Genomic DNA, 20459 nt, shown 5'->3' on the forward strand with positions numbered 1-20459 from the left:
ATTGCGTTGTTTATCCAGTCAACTATATTGATTGACAACTTGGCATCCTTGACGTAGAGAATGGACACCCTAAACTAGATTTCAACCAAAAGCTATTGTTTTCTAAACGAATTTGGATTCTCCCCCCCCCCTCAACCAGTACAAAGCTGGTGAAAGCAAACTTAAAACCTAACCAATATTAAACTACTTCATGTGTAATGCAAGAAGAAATGCAGAAAAACTCTGCTAATGCCACTTGAGTAAGCATATTGGTAAAGAAACAAACAAAAGAACGAAGTTTCAAGTTTCATTTTTTCGTGCCATTTCATAGAAATGGATTTACCTAAAAATGATGATGCAGAATCTGAAGATGATCCGGATATTGAGTTCAGAAAAACACTTAAGGAAACGCTTGAAAGGTTACGCAAACTACCAACTTCCGCTGAAGAAATGGAAATGCCTGTTGCAAAAAAAGATGTAATGGATGTTTATATCCGACTATGCAACGCTCTTAAGGTGCCAGAATGTTCTGTCTTTTTGTCATGCATAGAAAGCGAATTAATGGATTTGTCATATCAATGTATTGGACCTTTGGGCATCATAGCTGTTGCTAAAGCTTTGATGCCATGCAAAACTGTGAAGGATCTTAATTTGTCTTATAATAAACTTGGATCCAAAAGTTTACGTTACATACCAACTCTTATAAGCAACAATGAAAATATAATTCGTTTAAATTTGAGATGCAACGAAATAAACAAGAACAGCGCAGATCATTTGAGAGATCTTATTTCAGTGTGCCATTGTGTGGAATATTTAGATCTGGCGGAGAACAATCTTGGCGACGAAGAGTTTATGGAAATAGCAGCAGCGTTGGCGAAAATTGACAGAACCAAAGAGCTTATTTTGAGTAGAAACGATGCAGGTCCAGACTGTGGGTTGGTTTTCGGTTCATTGATAAGTAAGTGCAGTGCTTTAGAGAAACTGGATCTAAGTTACAATCATATAGAAATAGGAGCTGCTGGTCTTTTTAATGCTTTAAAAAATTCGAATCTGAAACATCTTGATTTTTCCAAGAATGGCATTAATGACATGATTGCATCCGATATAGCCAAAGGTCTTCGCACCAACAAAACTTTGCAAATACTGGATTTGAGTAGCAATCACATCACGAATAAAGGCATTTCTGAAATAGCACCTGCCTTTAAAAAGTGTACAACACTTGAAGTGCTTCGATTGAATAATAATCCTTTTCATGGACCTGGAGCAAGTGTAGTTCTAAATTCAATTGGCGAAAATTTGAAGCTGTTGGACTTATCGTCTATAAAAGGAAATCTTACCTTTGAGAAAACGCTAGCCAAATATAAAAAAAGCGGAAGAACTATTCAGGTGTTATACGGATCGAAAGTCCGCTACGATCCTTTCTCAAGAGAGTATTGGAAAACGGACACCGACACCATAAACGAGACTAATGCGCTGGCTTGTGCACAGAAACTTGCAGATGAAAAGGGACTTTCTCTTAAAAATGTTTTTAAAGGTATCCACGCTAGTTTTCTTCTTCAAAAGTTTGAAGCCGCCCAGAGCGCTGATGAAGACACTAAAAAGGATGATAAAGAAGATGCTGGCAAAATGACAATAGATGACTTCGCTAAAGGTTTGGTGAATAGTCCGCTGGCCGTTCCGAAAGCCACGGCTATTGAGTTAGCTAAAGCATTGAGTGTGGAAGAGAAGGTAGATTTGTGGGATATAATTCCGAGGATTAAGTTAAGACCTGATGATCTCGCCGTAAAGCCGAAGGTCAAGAAACAGGAGCCACCTGCTGAAAAATCGAAAGATAAGAAAAAGAAAAAATAGAAAACAAACTTGTACTAGTCTAATAAAAAAGAAGACATAAGAACTTTAAGAAAGAATTTATAATTAAAAGAAACATGAAAAGCAGATTTTATCTGAGTAAAGTTGAGGACTGGGAAAAGTAAGCGTCTTAAAAACCCACAGAGAAACAGTTGGGAAATTTCAAAGAGCTGTTAGATCTTCCAGTAGGATCTCTTTACACGATCTTTTTCTCTACGAGAGAACAATAAGACATTTTTTTAATACTTTCTACATTATAAAACACGATTCATTTTGTCTTTTAACATAAAATAATATATTTTAGTTTTTTTAATCATGTCTTGTTTATAACTTTTAGTCATTAATTCATTGGGCATTTATTATTGGAAAAATTCGTTATTGTGTTAATTGTAAAACTAAGCATTCTTATAGAATTCATTAAAATCTTAAAATATTGTGCTTGTTCAACTTAATTAAAGATAAAACTAACCTCCATTGGCTTGTAGGATAATCTGCTCCTGTTTCCCTTCATCAATAGCCGTTGTCCCTATTTCATTGATGGTATCTGTTCCTGCTTTTTTTCATTAGTCTGTATTCCTGTTTCCCCTCACTAATATATTCTTACTTTAACTCTTTAATTTCTATTTTTCCCCTTGTAATCTGTAGTTGTTGTTGTTTCTTATGGCACTTGCCACGGATAAGCCCGCTGTTCGAAGACAGCCGATTTAAGCCTAAGGGGGAGCGCCTCTTGTTTTTATCGTAGAACCAACTTGGGCCAAGAGTACGACTTGACTACTCACGCATCACTCATTCGCTTGCACAACCCCTTTTTACAGGGGGGCACATTCACACACCTCACAGATAGAACATAGAAGAGGAACAACCATGCCCGAACCAGGACTCGAACCCGGGACGCCCAGATCAGGGGTAAGACGCGCTACCCCTATGCCAGGAAGCCGGCCCCTTGTAATTTAACTATACCTTTGTTTCCTTTCATTAGTGCCATTTCAATTCGACCTCATTAAACCAAATATGAATGGTACAATAGGATAAAAGATAAGCATTGTTTATTGAATTTTTATAGAAAAGATAAACTAGTGAGAGAAAGTAGTAAAACTCTTAACTCTGACAATCATGTGAAGAAGGTAGTTTTCTGGAGGTAGGGCATATACATCACCCCCAGAAAAAAGCCAACTCCGTCATTTGTATTTGATTAAACAAGTCATATTCAAGGACAAATCACACTCGCATATATACACAAACATTGCAACCTTCTAAATATTTTGTAAGAAATTTGCTGTTTATTCCATTATACGCAGAATATGCAAAAGAGAAATTTAGGCAGGAAATTTTACAAATTTGTTTGAAATTGCTGAAACTTCAAATATGCCCAAACTAATAGTGTCCATATCATAACAACGAAAATTACCCAGATATAAAAGAGAAAACCTTCATGGCATTTTCATTTACATATTTTGCGTTCAGGTTCGTCTTGTAGAGAATTTCGTTGAAGAACTTTTTCTCGTGGAGTGATTGGTCCAAAATTCAACATCGGTTTTATAGCAAATGCAAATTTGATACAAAAATGACATTTTCTCATGCATTTCACTTGATGTGTTTTTGAGTTCACATTTCTAGATAATCACGAATACACTGAAAAAACAACCAAGGATGAAAATGAGCCTTAATTTGAAACCTTTTGTTCCTGATGGTACATTTATATGAAGTATTTCAGCCATTTAGTTTAATGTAACTGAGTTATAACAATTTCATGGGTTCCATTGAGTTATAACATTTTTCATATAGGCAGATGGACAGACTTCATTTTAATGAATTTCATTCGAAGTTTAACAGAAATCTGCAAAATTTGATGTAAATACCAAATGGTATAGAAAAACTTGATATAAAAAATGAGTACTTAGGAAGCAAAAAAGAAGAAAATATTAGAATTAATTTGACTGTTTATGAGTGGGTTTATTTTTGGGGGGGATGACTTAAAAATATATTTAGCCACAATTTTAGATTAATTTATAAGGTATTGAAAAAAGATAACCCGTCATCAAAAAAAAAAAAAAAAAAAAAATATTAAGTACAAACAAGTTCTTTAATTTTGCTTAACATCCTATTTTAAATGCATTTGCTATCATTCCGATTAGCGATTTTCCTTTTTTAAAAAAAATGTACATGAAAGGGAGGAGGGGCAAAAAAAAGATGCCCCGGGTGAGGATCGAACTCACGACCTTCAGATTACTCGTTCAAGAGATTATGAGACTGACGCGCTGCCTACTGCGCTACCGAGGCTTACCATTTAACTTTTAAAAGTCTTTGTAAATTAAAAATTCAAGTAACTTCAATCGAAACGAAATAAGTGAATTTTCACACAATTTCCTTCTTTTCAAGACTATTAATTGAAAGATTCACTTAAATAACATTTATTCAAAAATAATTACATGCAAAAAATAGTAATTAGAAATCCATTATAAAGTTGTTTTTGCGGTCACACTGTTCTTTTGGTAAATATTCAATGAGCACTAACTTTTATTCTTTTTACTTAGAGCAAAACTTGTATTCAACGGTTGCAATGACAATTGATTGCTACTAAAAAAAGTTGAGATTTTTCTTTTCAATTTCATACAAAATTTGGAACAGAACACGGCCACATCGTAAATGACTCAGTTTTAAAAAAATTGGTGAAAATATTCTTTAATTCTTTTACCTCAAAAAAATTTTATTAAATAAAAGTTGTGTTAGTTTGTTATGTAACCAAAGAAATTTTAGAAGAATTTGAATTTTTTTTACACTAAGCTTACAAACGTTTTCTTATTAAGAATTGTTGCTTTTTTTTTTTGTAGATAAAAGAGAAAAAGAATATGCATATTATCGATTATAAAAAATATATTTATAAATAGTTTTTAAAAAATGTATAAATAAACCAAGAATATTGCATAATGCACTTAAGAGAAAATTATTTTAGTCAAAAAGCCGAAAGGCGATCATTTTTAGCATTATTTTGATATTAAATATAATATTTTAATGTTTCATAATTTAAGATTAATCATTTGATTATTCCTTTTCTCCAGAAATAAAAAAAAAAGTGCCAAATTTCAATGATCTAACTCTATGTATTTTTCTGTCATGGCATTTACATAATCATGAACAGACAGATCGACAATCTATTCGCGGATTCGATAAGAAATTCACAGCTAATCGGAAATTCTGGCGATAAAACTAAATGCCGAATTTTATCTATATTTCGTTTTTTTTTTTTTTTTTTCGTATGTAGAATAGTAGTATAGAAAATATTACAATCGTTGAAAATAAAAATTTAACTCCAGATTTTGACGAATCTCGACGTTTCAGATTTCCCCCAGTCCAAAAAACATACTTTTGGAATTATATCTATCTGTGAACACAAGAAATCGAAAATATTTTAACCTAGGCGGATGAAATTTGGTATATAGACTTTAACCTCATTTATAAATTTTCATAAAATTTTGAAAAAGGCCCTTCAGATGAAGTTAATTTGGCCGAATATGTTAACACAATAACTAAAAAAAAACAAAGGCAGCTAGATGGATGGAATTTGGTATATGGATTTAGCGACGGAAGTGAAGATACCTATCAGATTTAGAACCGAATCTGTCAAAGGGTCGATCTTCTCTCATTCTATACTTTCACAAGCAGATAAACCCGATACTCATGCAACGCGATTTGTGAGCACGACAGGTTTATACGCGAGCCAGCCACCACACTCGCGAGGAGTCTTCGGCCCTTCGGGGTTTGAACTCGCAACAATAAGGGACGCGAATCCAACGCCTTTCCAATCAAACTGAAAAACACGATTTAAATATATGTTGTTGTTGTTTCTAATGGCTCTTGTCTAGACAAGCCCACTGACTTTAAGAAGTCATTTGTGGTTTAAGCCAAAGGTACGTCTCTTGTTTTTTCAGTAGCGCCTTCTAGGGCCAAGAAAACGACTTAGCTACACACACGTCACAACCCTTTTTAGGGGGCGGACTCCATTCACTCATCCACATATCGTAATTTAGACCTGAATCAGAGAACGATCACCAATGATCCAGTATCCCCAGTGGTATTACTCTCGACATGAAGGACTTTGTGACCACGACAGACTTATACGCGAGCCAGCCACCACACACGCGGGGAGTCTTCAGCCCTTCGGGGTTCGAACTCGCAACCTAAGGGACGCGAATCCAACGCCCTACCAACCAGGTTATTCAGGCCCTTGATTTAAAAATATGAATATTAATATAATTGTATGCTATGTTGTGACTACAACTGCAGTTTTGTATCAATTTTCATTTTAATCAGTCGAATAAAAAGGCCTCCAAAATATGCCTTCGGTTTTCTGTTTCGTATGTAATAACCGCATTTATGCGATTATCGCGTAAGATCGCATTCTGATACATTATTTCCTAACTTATTCACCACTGCCATGCGTTAATAATGCACAATTATATTTATATTAGAAAGTTTACGAGACCATTCCCACTGGTTAAAATTTTCTCTTCAATTATAAATCAATAACATGCACATAAACGATACATTTAATATTTGTAACGTGTGATTATAATTCTAGTAACTATAACAATGAAAAGCATTATTGCAAAATATACATTAATAATTTTGGAAAAAACTAAGAAAATTAGGTGAAAAAGTAAAAAAAATAAAGCTGTTACACCATAATGCTCTTTTTTTTAACTTTAGGTATTGTAAAAATGATTTTCGAGCCAAAACATGCATCAAAATTATCTTTGAAAAATTATAAAATTCAATTAATTTTAAATTGAAAATGTAATTAAAATTTTGATTAACCCTTTCTCATAACGCCCCTATTATCAAAGCCATAACAACTTAACTAATTTGTTTTTTTTTTTTTTTTTTTTTGCATTACGCATTTTATGATGTAAATTAATAAGAATAAGCGTCTCAGCCTATAAATATCATTATGTTAAAAATAAAAACTATAAAATTCGCTAATATGTTTGGTCAATGAATGATTTGATCATTTTTTTAAAAGATCTTAAACTGATTCATTTGTATGATCAACCCCCGCCCTTTTTTTTAAGTTACACGTGTAACTATACACTAATAAAATTTGATAGTTAAGGAAGCTCAACAATTTGAATCATTGTTAGAGGATGAGGAAGACTCCAGAGTCATCATCCCACTTTCTTAACAATGTAGAGATGTTTGGTTTGAGCAATGGTTGTAAATTTAATAATCACTCTCGTATGAAAGACTGATTTTTAGTAAAGCTCGAATTCTTGATCTGAAGCCAAAATTCTCTACACCAGAGCACCACAAAAACTTTTTTGTTCATTTAGAAGAGAGATTATTCAGTTATCGAAGTATCATCCAAATAATAGTTTAACAAGATGATATTTTCGTGTTTTTATTTCATTTTCGAATCTAATCTAACACGATACTCAACGAGAAAATGTTTGAACAAGTTGAATATTTCATGTTCTTACTTCATGATCATATAGACCAGGGACCTCCTCACCCCCTTCCCTTTAAAATAAAGCTGCCTCCGAATAATTTATGGAAAGCCAGAAAATGTTTTAATCTCTATATGCACATGATAAAAAAGTCATTTGAAGTTTTTACCAATTTTAGGTGAAAGTCCGAAAAAAAAACCCATATCATTTTCACACACTTTCTTTTTTTCACCGATATTTCAAAAAAGTTATAATTCGCTGAAAATTTTCCGTAAACTGAAATCAGTCTGCATTTTTTGAAATTATGTGAAATGGAATTGGACTATGCGAGTTAAAAAAAAAATCAAAATTTTTAATATCTTTGTCAAATACAACATTTTTAACGTCAGCGTTTTCACATAAATTCTATATCCATAAACTACCACTATTTCAGATATGATGCATGTGTGGTATCAATATTTTTTAGTTCACACCTTATTTTAACACATGGCTATAATAATATTCCTCATTTTCGGCAGTTTTTATAAATTATTGAATTCGTAAATGGAAATTCTCATATCATACGAATATATAATTTATTAAAAACATTAGAAATTCAATGAAAATCAAGAAAAAGGTTTGGTAAAATTAACTTTTTTAGATTAAGAAAGAATGGTTATATACCTTATTGTAATTCGGCACTCATGCACTATAAGCTGCAAAAGCTGTTCCGATTCATAACATCGCAGCCATCTTCATTCAAAAATTCATAAATAGCTTCATCATAAGGTAGGATCACTACAGCATCTTCTGACATACTGGAACATAAAGCACCATCACAAATGAAACAATTCGTAGAGGACATTTCTTGCCTCCAACATCCACAACCATTTCTATATCCCTGGGAACATTTACGGCAGTATTGTTAAGCAATCCTTGTGGAGGTAGCACCACTGTTGATGACAGGTAGCAAGCCATCTTTGTTGTCTTCCAAATCAAATGAATAGAGCCTGTCACATGACCATTGTACTAATTATTCGGTAGAAATGTCCTACACAAATGCAGTCGAGCAGCTTTTTCAGTAGAAGAAAGAGCAACAAAACTTAATTTAATTTAATTTTCAAACTTTTTTTAATTGCAGTTGAGATTTGGGAAATAATATGATAGGCAGCAATTACAGGTCAATCTGTTGGTGTAAACTTCCTGCGTGGAAAATAAATAGTTACACCGTGGTTACAGTTTTTCTGTTAGCATTTGGATATTTGAATCTGCTATATTTTCCACCAACTTCGCAGCAAACTATTGCAGCTCTGTTCCGTTCGTTCCAAAATCCCGAGACCAGCACTTTTCGACGATTATACTTCGCTAAGGGATGATACGCAGAAAGATGAGCGGTTATTAAGCCTTCTACTTCAAGCGAATAATCTCAGTTCACCCTATTGCTAAATGTAAACATCTCCTCCTTTCATTTTTCCTCTCATACCTATTTAAAGAAATTAAACACTTCCTTGAAGCAAAAGCGCGGAGGGTTTTCTAATCCAAAATTGACCATTTGATAAGCCACCAAAATTAAGCAACTTTGTGACACTTTGTTTCGAAGACTGCTATTGTTGAGGTAACAGAAATGTGCTTCAAAATTATATATAAATTAAGCAATGTGTATTTTTATTGTATTTGTTTACAAACTATGAATATTTTTTTTAATAATTGATGACATTTATATTGTTTAGAAGGCTGAGAAGAAGAAAACAGCTAAAGAAAAGTTTCACTATTTGCAATAGAAATATACAAGTCTTTGGAGAATAAATCTGTGATTCTGATAAACTTAATAAACAACGAATCATTACAATGTCTTCATAGAATTTTATTTTTAAACAAATTAGTATTTATAATAATAACCAGCTATTCACCAAAAGTTTATTGTTACACTAGCATTTCACAAAATAAGCAATTCAATACGTTTCAGCGATTCTGTAATGTGCAGAATTTTGCAAAAAAGGTCGGACAAACTTGAACAGATGGTTAAGTTAACACAGGGTTATATATGCAAGAACACCACGTGTGTCCGTCTTGATTTATTTAGAATTTAACAGCATGACCTACTATTTTTACCATAGATGTTAGCGAAAGAAATTTATATTGAAATCTCTTTATAAATTAACGGAATGACTATTTCCGAATGGGGCTTATGATTTTGAAACGCCTTCAGACAACGATTAGATGTATAGCGCATGATGAGATGGCATACTTATATTTAGTGTATTAGGCAGTAAATAATACGAGTAGACAGATGTGTATTAAATCGATGTACTATGAACTGGCGTTTTAAAGTGCCAAAGCGAAAATGTTAGAAAATTGTAAAATATTGTTTTATCTGTTTGAAGGGATCGACATGCTGCTATCACATTGAAATACTATTGATTTTCATTTTTACCAGATTATAAAAGATGGTACATTTAATACAAACGTAAAAAGTGGTGTTTGAATTTTTTTGGCACTTGCATCCTTTACTTCTTTAACCATTGTTTGATATACGACGCATCGTTAATGTTGCAAATCACTCCATTCATCACACAGATTTCTTTCTGAGGATTGAGAACCAAACCAGTATAACTTACGATTAATACCTATTAACAAGAATTGATGAAGTAACAGCCTTCGAATGTGTGAAAGCATTCGCTATTATGAGATTTAAGAGTTGCCAAGTTTTTGCCAACAGGATAAGTTTGCGAACCACGTCGAAACAGCAAAATACGCCAGCGAGAGATTTGAAGAATTAGCCAATTCATAACTTCGTATTGTAAAGTTTATATTGTTACAGAAAGAACCCCACTTAGAGGCTTTCCATAATCAGGGATGAGAAGCTAATGGAATGGTTGTTGACCTCAATAGTAGGCATACTACAGGACCTACTATTATTTGCAGACCCGTGAACGCCTTGAGAGTGGCCCATGTTGCCCTCTTTCCCCTCGCTTGTGGTTTTACGGAGTTCTTTGACGTCTGTTTATTTTACAGGAAGCTACCGATCGACATTCACAGGGGAGAATGTTCCTACAATGGTCAGATGGCAGATTTACGACCATATCCGTAAAGGAACGGGGTTTAACGGTTCGGGACTGAATTATCTTCTCACACGCGAGGGAAGAAAAAATTCAGCTTCCTAAGGGAAGAGTAATATTATAGCCGGTAACGGCCATTAGGATTCAATGCTGTCGAGGTATCCAGATCACTCACTAAATTCTACACCCATTCGAGCGAGCCTAAAGCAGCGTCCACACGAAGCCAACTATTGCGCGCAATAGAAAGTCACGCTCACCTAAGGAAGATCACGTGACCCCAATAGGACAATGGCAAATAATTCTCATCGGAGTAGTTAGTTGCCACTGTCCCATAGGAATCACGTGATCTCCCTGGTAGGCGCGCAATAGTTGCCCTCGTGTGAACGCAGCTTACCTGTTTTGCAATTATATTGTTGATGGAGTAATTCTAAACACTCTTACATCATGTTCATGTAAATGATGTTATACTTTTAACAACTGCGCGTATTTGCTGAAGTTCGAAATATAGAAAGCATTTGTCGACTCAGTTTCAGAATATATGAAAGCATGTGGATTATAGATAGAGCAATTCTGATAAGTCTTTAGGATTTCATGCTCACATTCTCTAATAAGCATTTAGTAAACTATCTGCATCTCGTAATTTAATTCTTTCTGTCTTGCAAGGTATGAACACATGAAATTCTTGGTAATATACTAATGAAAAGTAATTTGCGTTAGTATACCTAACTCACTTTTAAAGCTAATTTTAATTAAGTAAATGATTTAGAGTTTGATTTAATCAATGCTATCAACACTTCCTAATAAAGAAACTTTATTGAAAAATATATATTTCCACCAAACTTTCTATAGAAAAAATATCTAATGCAAATAAATACAGATTTTTTTTTTTTCCCATACAGAAATTTATACCAATATTTCCTACAATTCTTGGTTAAATATAAAATTACAACACAGGTTTATCTAATAGTTGATCCTGCAAACCAAGTTTTAATAAGAATATTTGTATGAATGGGTCTCAGGAGCAATGTTTTAGTTTCACATTATAAAATGCATTTCATTTTTAACAAATTTATTAGAAAAAGGTCAATAAAATCAATGTGAAGAATACATTCCTAATATCATCTTAGCCTGAGCAAATATTCGACATTTTCAATTTTTAAAATAAAGTTATGCAATGTAACAAGTTTTGTCTTAAAACCACTAGCATTTTAAAATTCTTTTAGAGTAGATTATATATCTTCTATATTCTTCACAATGCTTCGTATATTCCACTTCACATAAAATAAAAAGGGAATAAACTTCATAATTAAAAATGCATTTTCATATACAAAAAATAATAATTAAAAAAATTATTCATCACATTTTTTATATAAGTTTAAATTTAACAGAATAACAAATAAAGTAGATGGATCAATGACTGGTTACAAAACATACTAATGATATAAAGTCAAAAATTATAAATGCCTTTAAAAAAAATTAAAAATGAGAATCATTTAAATTTATTTCTGTTTTTCCCAAGGATGACGATGCAAACAAACACAAACACACACACATAAGCAAACAAAACACCAAGGATACACAGTAAAGCTTCATTTATTAACAATTAATACAAGATACAAAGGTATACAATAGTAAAATGCTGTTGGTAATACACAAGACACAATTCACAAATTTAGTGCAAAAAGCCAGACATATATATGCACAGTAAAAGGTATAATCTGCATTAAAATTGATATGAAATATCGTATACATGTTACGAGTTATGCAACGTAAGAAAATGGTTCCTTGGCAGCCCACGTTCAGGGCGCATGAATGAAAAATGATCATGGATAAAAAAAGGGATGATACATATCAATAGGAGAAAAAAAATATCACTTAATACATTGCTTTTGATGATTTTTTTTATTAAAAAAAATCAAAAATTCATTTGGTATATATTTAATACATGTAAAAAACAGAAAAAGTAAAAGCCCAAAAGGGGCACATAAAATTAAAAAAAGATAAAGCTTATATAATCATTAAGTAGGTCAGATAAAAAAAATCAAATCCTTTTCAGTTTAAAAAAAAATACTGAATCGAATGCATACAAAATGTATGCAACCACTGATGGAAATGCAAGACTAGTGTAATAAAAACATTAACGGTAGGAATAAAAAGAATTCCTAACATTAAAAATTTGAGCAAACGCCAAGAGCTGCCAGAAGTTCACAGAACTTTCGTGTGCTGGTTTTTAAACTAACGTTGAGCTCGCCAAGTATATCTAAAAGTATATAAAAAAAATACACTTATTAAAAAAAAATGGGGGATAAGAGATTTCCAGTTAAAACTTCAAAAAATGGAATGGAAGAAAAAATTAGGCTTAGTTATAATATTATGAGCTACAACAACAGAATAGCTGCGATTATTTTTTTTTTTGGAACAAGCACAACACAACACTGATCCACTTAAAGCTTTGACTGAGAGGAGTATTAACTCCAGTTAAAAAAATTTCTAAAATAGGTGGGGGTGAGGATCATATTCACTCCTTTGCTTCATTATTCTCCTCCTTTGGTTTTTCTGATTTTTCTTCTTCCTTGGTTTCAATCTTCTCATCAGTCTTTTCCTGCTTCTCTTCTTTCTCGTTTTTCTCATTAGCTGCTTCTTCAGCTTCTTTGCCTTCCTTCTTTTCGGCTGCCTTATTGTTTTCCTCCTTTGCTGGTTCCTCCACCTTCTTGGGAAGATGTGTATTGAGTTCCAAGGTCTTGCACATCTCATCCCAATCAGGCCAGTACCTCTCCTTCATTCGCTCAACAAAAGACAGGAGATTTGTGCAATCTGATTCAAGATACTCCTTCATGCCACCAAATGGCACATACACGAACTGGCAAAGATGGGCAAATGCAACACAGTCAAGCTGTAATCAAAATAATTTTTTAAATATACCTTGATAAGTAAAGTTCGGGACATTTTAACATATACTGATTTTCCATCTAATGAAAACAAATGATACTCTGTGTTGCAATTTTCAATTCTGTGGGCTATATGGCAAATTTTGATGTTATTTGATTACTTACTTACAGAGTTTCTATTATAGGTTATTATAGGTTCTATTATAGGTAAGTTATTTGATTACTTACTTACAGAGTTTCTATTATAGATCTTCAACAATTGTAAGCTATAATAATTAAAAATATCATCTTGGTTTATTATTATTTAGTATAAATTATACAAATGAAATATCCAATAAAATAGCCCTTTAGTTTAGCTCTATATATTATAATCATCTTATTCCCCAACTAACTTTGAATTGCAACAGTATTTTTTTAGGAGGGTTAAATGGTGTGTTAGAATGCAATAAGAACTTTAGGATGTCTAATATTATCCAATTCAAGAGAGCCGATATTTGACATAGTTCAAAATTTGAAATAAAAAATAATTTTAAAAAAAACTGCATTTAGGAGGAAAGAAAAAAAAAACTTAAATACTAATTTCCAAACTGAAATTGCAACATGAATAATTCTGATATTTCACTCTTATCATCAATCAGATTTAAATGGTTGAGAAATCAATATTGAATCAAATACAAAATCTCGAAAAAAATAATTACAATTACATGGTTTAAAAATAAAAGTACCTGTATGTATTTTAAAGTTGATAAAAAAAAAGAAAGAAAAGAAACCAGTGATAAATTATTTTAAATTGTAAAGATGAAAAAGTGGGCTACTTAAGAAAAAAATTAATTTTAAATATCTAAATGTTTGTGAAAAAAGAATGTTACATTTCAGGGTACATCTTAAAAAAAATCCTCACAATATACTCCATTAAATAAAAATATTAATAAAAATTTTTCTATAATACTCATCTTGTTGTATATATTATTATTATGTATTACATGTTGCATTATTCCTTTTCACGGATGATTTCAACATATTTCTTAAAATAAATTCAACTTTTACCAAAAAAAAAAAAAAAAATTACATGAACTACACCAACACCTAAGTATTAAAGAAAAAAAAACAGTTTGGAAATACAATTGTGCTTTGAAAATTTGGTTAAAAAAAACTCTTACCAGATGAGGCTCATCACCAAAAAAGTATGGTTTTTCAGCAAGATATTCACTCAGAGCTTTTAAGTCTTTCTTCCCAAATTCATAGATTTCATCAGAATTATGACGACCTACTCCATGGCCAATTGCACGTTTTATATTCTACAATAAAAAACATTAAAATATATAAAAAAGACTAGAGAAATGTTTTTAAAGATTGTAAAAATCATATTTATTAAAAAATATATCTTTGGTACGTTTTACAGGAATTGGTAAAGCAAAGAAAAAAAATAATGCAATTATCATGAAGACCTAAACTTTTAATTATAAATCTATGTAGCAATAAAGACCTACGCTTTTAAATCCCAACTTGAAGAAAAACTGTAGCAGTCCTTTAGGAAGCTTAGAATTCAAAGTGCGCTTGATATCCATTTGAGCAGCTTTCAGAAATTCACCAGGGTGACTATAACGCCACCATCTCATCACCCTAGAAAATGAAAAGAAAAAAAATTATTATTTATAATTATTTCACAATATTGAAATCATACCATACAATAGAGAGAATAAAATCAAATACCTAATTATTTTTAAATACGAGATAGACCAGCCTAAAATTAATGCATGCTTCACAAGAATTAGATACAATCAAACTATAGCCTCATTGAAGAAATTTTTTAATTTTAATGATACTTTCGATTTTATAAACACCAAAACAGAAATTATTAGAAACCAATTTAAATCAAACAACAAAAGAAAAATAATCATATAGAGAAAATGAATTTCCAAATTCGTCAGCAAAGAGCTTTTGTACTCTTTAGATCTCTGTTCTTAATTAACTGTTACTGGCAATGTTTTATTTATAGGAACATATTTCAATTAAAACAGAACACTTTTTTTCCTTCCCATAGCTTAATAAGTTTTACGGGTTTTATTTTTTAAGGTAATGCAAGGAGGAACGTGAAAAACTTTATTACTATTTGTAAATCTCAATAGTATATTTATATATTAAAGAGGTTTTCTGCTAATTTTTCTTTTTAAATTTTAATTTTAAATCTTGAATAAAATATAAATACTATAATTACAGACAAGATGCTGTTTAATCAACATAGAAGCTATAGAAAAGTATTGTCTAAAATTATATAGAAAATGCATATTGAAGTTGTTTCTTTTTAAATATAGATTTAAATTAATTCTTACCAACTTGTGTGGTTGTTAAGCATGGATACAAATGCATGGCTGACATTTCTCTGATCCAGAGTAAGATTTTCATCCAAATCTTTTCCAAAAATTTGGCTCAGCTCTTTGATAATAATATCAGAGTCTGCAATTTCAACTCCATTTATTTCTACAAAAGGTAACTGACCCTTCTTGGACTTGTATTTCATCTTATGGTCCACATTCTATGGAGGAAAATGAATTACTCTTAACCTGTATAATTTTTTATATCTTTATTTAACATAATGATGCAAGTTCCATCATATGAGAGAAAATTATTTAATTGCTGCAAGAAAAAATATGTATTTAAAAATATAAAGATATATATTTAAATACAAAAATTCACATAGAATATAATAATTAGCACTGATAACTAAATTTTGATCTATAAATTATTTTTAAATATATCATAATCATAGGTATAAATATTTAAATGGATACAATGAGATTTTTTTTTGTCATATTGTCTACTTGTCATTATCAACTATTCATTCATATATGAAGGCTAACCTGTATAATAAAAAGAGTAAAATAAAATCTCGAGGCAAATGGGAAATGAAATAATATTAAGTATGATAATATTTTATTAAATTTATACTGAAAAATACTTGCTAAAAAACATAACCATGTCTATAAGTCTTAGTAAACCAAGGATCAAAACACCAAATAGACAGAATATAGTTGCAATTTAGACTTAAAAAGAACACTAAGAAATTAAAGCAGAAACATATTTTAACTTCATCATATAATTAAAATTTAATAAAACTGTTTCTCAATTTTTGTATATATCAGGAATTGTAAAAACTCTTTCTTTATAAGGTTGAATATTTTTCAGTTAAAATATGGCCAAAAATAGAAACAGAAAAGAAGAAAAAGCTTGTTTTTCACAATAAATAAATAAAAATACAACAGTATTATCAACAACAATTTAGAAATAATACTTTACACTTAGGAGTTTGTTTCAAATATTTATGCACTGATTTCTCTTTTTACATTTCATGTTTTGTTAAAGAAATCTTAAAATATTTAATTTATTTCATTAAAAGAAAATATGCAAACGGATAAATTTTTAAAGATTTTCTCATCTCATTGCACAACATCAAACATTCAGAGCAAGTGCTTAAAAAATAAATAAAGGATATTTAAGTGAATAAATGAAAAGAAAAAGGACAAAACAAGAAAAGTTTCTTTTTATTTTCCAAAAATGAAAGAACATCTTGACCTCTTCCTGGAATTCAAAGGTATTCAAATCGCACCAAACACTTCAGCATCCTCAAGTCTGCTGATGCAAGTCAGATCAACCAAGCAAGAAGTTAGAAGCTCGTGGGTTCCGAACACAGAGGGGCGGTGTGACTTTATATGCATCACTTAGTTCAAAGCTCTATTTCCCCTCCAGGCAGACAAAAAAAATGACAATTATTTTGAATTTATCTTGATTCAGATAATGTTTCCGTCTTACTGGAAGGGATAAGGCAATTGAACAAGAATAAATTCCCCTATTTGTTAGTATTTTCTATACAGATAGGATTTTGTGAGGAAAAAATAAAAATTTTAGAATTAATTAAACTGATTTTCAAGCTTTTAAATAATTTTTATAACTTTCTAACATCCAAACACATTTCATACATTTATTGAATACTTGACAATAAATTAAACATTTATAAAAGTCAGTTCCAACTAATATTAAAAAGTTTAATGTTTATTTACATTTAAATATTATAATTTAAACAAATTAAAACCATATTTCCAATGTATTAGAATTATCTAGAAAAGATTCAATTAATTAAATAAGAAAGTTATCAAGGATTTAATTATCTTTAGAAAACATAAGATTAAACTATCAATCTAATCAAATAAAAAGTTATGGCAAAATCTAAGCAAATGAACCGAATGATTCATTATAGAAATATTAATCAGCAAGTGACTAATTCTCTGATTTTCTATTCAAAATGCTTTTCCTATGACATTAAATAATTTTTTAAAAATATAATGCTGATCTTATGTTATTATTAGAACTATTAAAACGAATGATTTCTCAAAAGTGAATATTTTAACAAAACTATGAATAAAACATGAAGACTTTTTAAAAAATCATTTAAAAAAAATCATTAAAAAAACCCATTTGTTTTTAAAACCTAATTGTTTTGGAGAAAGGGGGCACTACTGTATTTCATGATAACAGAAGATTGTTAAAACCACAAATGATATAGTTTAAAAAATTGTGAGTGATCTTAAGCTTTCTTAGTTTCAAAAACCAATGTAATAAGAATAAATATGCAACTATTAAATATATAATTTAAGATAAAAATGAATTTTTCTGACATCAGAAAATTATTTAGGAGAGGAGGGAATTTTCATGTTCATAGTTGAATGTTTTAGGGAAAAATAACATTTAAATTATTCTTCAAAAGTAAATGCTGCAAATACATTTCAAAACTTCAGTTTCCCTTCCGCCTTTAAATAATCTAACATAAATTAGCATTAAGAAAATTTGCGATTTACATATAAAATAAATGTCTTACAAAATTTAATTAAATAAAAAACTTTATTTTTCTTTGAATTTTTTTTTTTATTTGTAAAGTTTTAGAATTCAAAATGTCATTTAAAAAATTTTAAAGCTGAATAATACATATAAATTCAGAAATTATAGTATCAATTCATTTTGGTTTAAAACAAATAAGCAACTAGAAAGAAATATCTTATCAATTCATAGAGAAATAGCAGTACAAAGAGTAAGAACACAATGACTAAGTTTTAAATTCCATTCAATGACTTGATTAGAGCTAAGTGTTATAACTTCCTCTTGATGATTCATAGAATAAGCTCTGATTCATCCAATTCTTTGCAGATATACAAGCTTTGAACAAAGTTAATTGACACAATCTTTAAATGAATCATACAAAAAAAATTCTGAAATGATAGATTTTGGGACACTACAAAATTTTTTATAAACTAGAAACTGATTTTCCTTCTCATTTTCTACAAAAAAAAATCATAAAATTCATCAACATTAAAAATATTTAAAAAAATAAGTAATATTTTCTACAATCTTCCTCTATATTATCTGAAAGTGGGACATTTTTTCACTTTATAATTTCAGAGATTAGCATTACAAGTTTTTAATGTTAATTATTTTAAACATTTTAAAATAAATTTATTGGACAACAAATATATTACAAATATTTCCATAAAAAGTGAAAATTAAAATTAGTAGAATTTTTGGTAGAAACATATTGAAATATAATCAGAAGATCATGTCCTTAATTGTTTCCCATTTGACACTGAGTACATTAATTCCAAGTAAGTACATATAAAAGATTTGAATAAAAAGTATTAGCAGATAGAATTTTTTTAAAAAAATGAAGTAAGCAAGATATACAAAACAATAAGATATGTATCAGAAATTTACAAATATAAAATTACTTCATCTGAAGTTTTGATATTATTATTTCAACATATTGAAAAAAGTTATAATTTGTTTTTTTACTTCAATTAGTTCTAAAATTCTTTACCAACAAACAATTGGGAACAAAAATTACCAAATTTATGATACTTCCAATGCCTTTTTTTTTCTTAAATAGTAACAAAAAGATGAATTATTTACCAAAGTTAGATAATATGCAGAAGCTTGTGAATTTCATTTTAATAAATCAAAATATCTGAATGTTATATATATAAAAAAATCCTTAGCTTAAGAACATATAATTCTATTTTAAAACGAACTGTCAAAAAATCATGTGACAGTTAGCTCTTTTCCTTTGGTTAATTAGTTTCCTTTAATGCATTAATCATAATCTTCATGGGAATTAAAAAATCTCATCAAAGCAAATTACAATCAACATTCTGAAAATATTATCCATGAATTTTTAATTTAAAAGAAATGCCCACCATAAATAAGCAATTATCATTTTAAAGCTGTATTTTAATACAGATGCATAAATAATAAATAAAAAACTTCAAATATCAAAAAAATAAACTTAATTCTACAAAAATAGAGCCATTTATCAGAGTAATTATTTTAATATATAAATAAATATTGCCACAACATATTCCGTATTATACTGCGCAGATGTTTCCCCTTGAAATTAGAATTAATATATGAACACCAAAAAAGAATGGTAACCTTTTAGGACACATATTTTAGATTCCTATAATAATAAAATGGTTTTTAAAAAAACCAATATAAGAGGAATGCGTCAGAAAAATAGATAGAACTTTTTAGTTTGATTTTTTTTAACATTAAGCTTAAGTGTCTAAATTTTTTTTAAAAATAAGACTAAATTAATACAAAGTTAAAATCAAGCACAAAAAAAAATCGGTTGAATAATGATGAAAAAATACAGCGAACAAAATGAGAAGAAAAAAAGGAGATCGAGGGTACAATATGTAAATAAACTCATCCTAAGCATCCCAAAAATGTCAAAATTATCATCTGTCAAATGACGCCATTTTATACACATATTTATACTAGAGCATGAAGCATCATTAAAATCATAAAATATAGGAATTTCTATGGTTAAAATTTAATATAGTGAAGTTAATTACCATATATTTAACTTCGGTCATTCTCAGCCATGTTTCTACCTTCAGGCAAAAAGGAGACGCCGACGGCAAAGTTGGGCATCGGGTAAATTGGTAGAGATAAACTACATCTTTTTCATAATCTGTTTTATGAACTGTAGGTTTGCCTTTCTCTGCTGCAGGAGGTGCAGGATTTGTAGCAGGTGCTTCTTCAGCTTGGACAGCAGACATTTTTTTATTTAACGATCAAAAACTGAGCAGACGATATTTAAAGTTGTTGCGATCTGAAACAAGAAACAAGAAATGCCTCCAGCTTTCAGATTGGAATTTGTGGACTTCGCCCTGCCCAAAATTCCTTGTTGCCAGATGCGACTGACTGCCAGTGCAGCTGCA

At 30.2% G+C, this 20459-nt stretch overlaps 2 protein-coding genes and 1 non-coding gene across 3 annotated transcripts; 1 reads left to right on the plus strand and 2 right to left on the minus strand.

Moving 5' to 3' along the window:
- The first annotated feature begins 312 nt into the window (after positions 1 to 312).
- Positions 313 to 1830, plus strand: LOC129971832 (leucine-rich repeat-containing protein 74B-like). The gene has a single exon (XM_056085807.1). It carries the CDS (start codon positions 313 to 315, stop codon positions 1828 to 1830), a length of 1518 nt encoding a protein of 505 aa, XP_055941782.1.
- A 2188-nt stretch (positions 1831 to 4018) lies between these two features.
- Trnam-cau (transfer RNA methionine (anticodon CAU)) lies at positions 4019 to 4107 on the minus strand. Its single transcript is given in 2 exon segments — positions 4019 to 4054; positions 4071 to 4107. It is a non-coding gene; the product is annotated as a tRNA-Met (tRNA).
- Positions 4108 to 11881: 7774 nt separating this feature from the next.
- On the minus strand, positions 11882 to 20427 carry LOC129972625 (failed axon connections-like). Its single transcript, XM_056086827.1, has 5 exons — positions 20091 to 20427; positions 15528 to 15730; positions 14685 to 14817; positions 14355 to 14492; positions 11882 to 13199 (listed from the first exon to the last, which is right to left on the minus strand). Exons 1-5 carry the CDS (start codon positions 20295 to 20297, stop codon positions 12825 to 12827), a joined length of 1056 nt encoding a protein of 351 aa, XP_055942802.1. The 5' UTR covers positions 20298 to 20427; the 3' UTR covers positions 11882 to 12824.
- Positions 20428 to 20459: the final 32 nt, after the last annotated feature.

This window comes from Argiope bruennichi, chromosome 6 (assembly GCF_947563725.1).
Source record: "Argiope bruennichi chromosome 6, qqArgBrue1.1, whole genome shotgun sequence".
Lineage (NCBI taxonomy): Eukaryota > Metazoa > Arthropoda > Arachnida > Araneae > Araneidae > Argiope > Argiope bruennichi.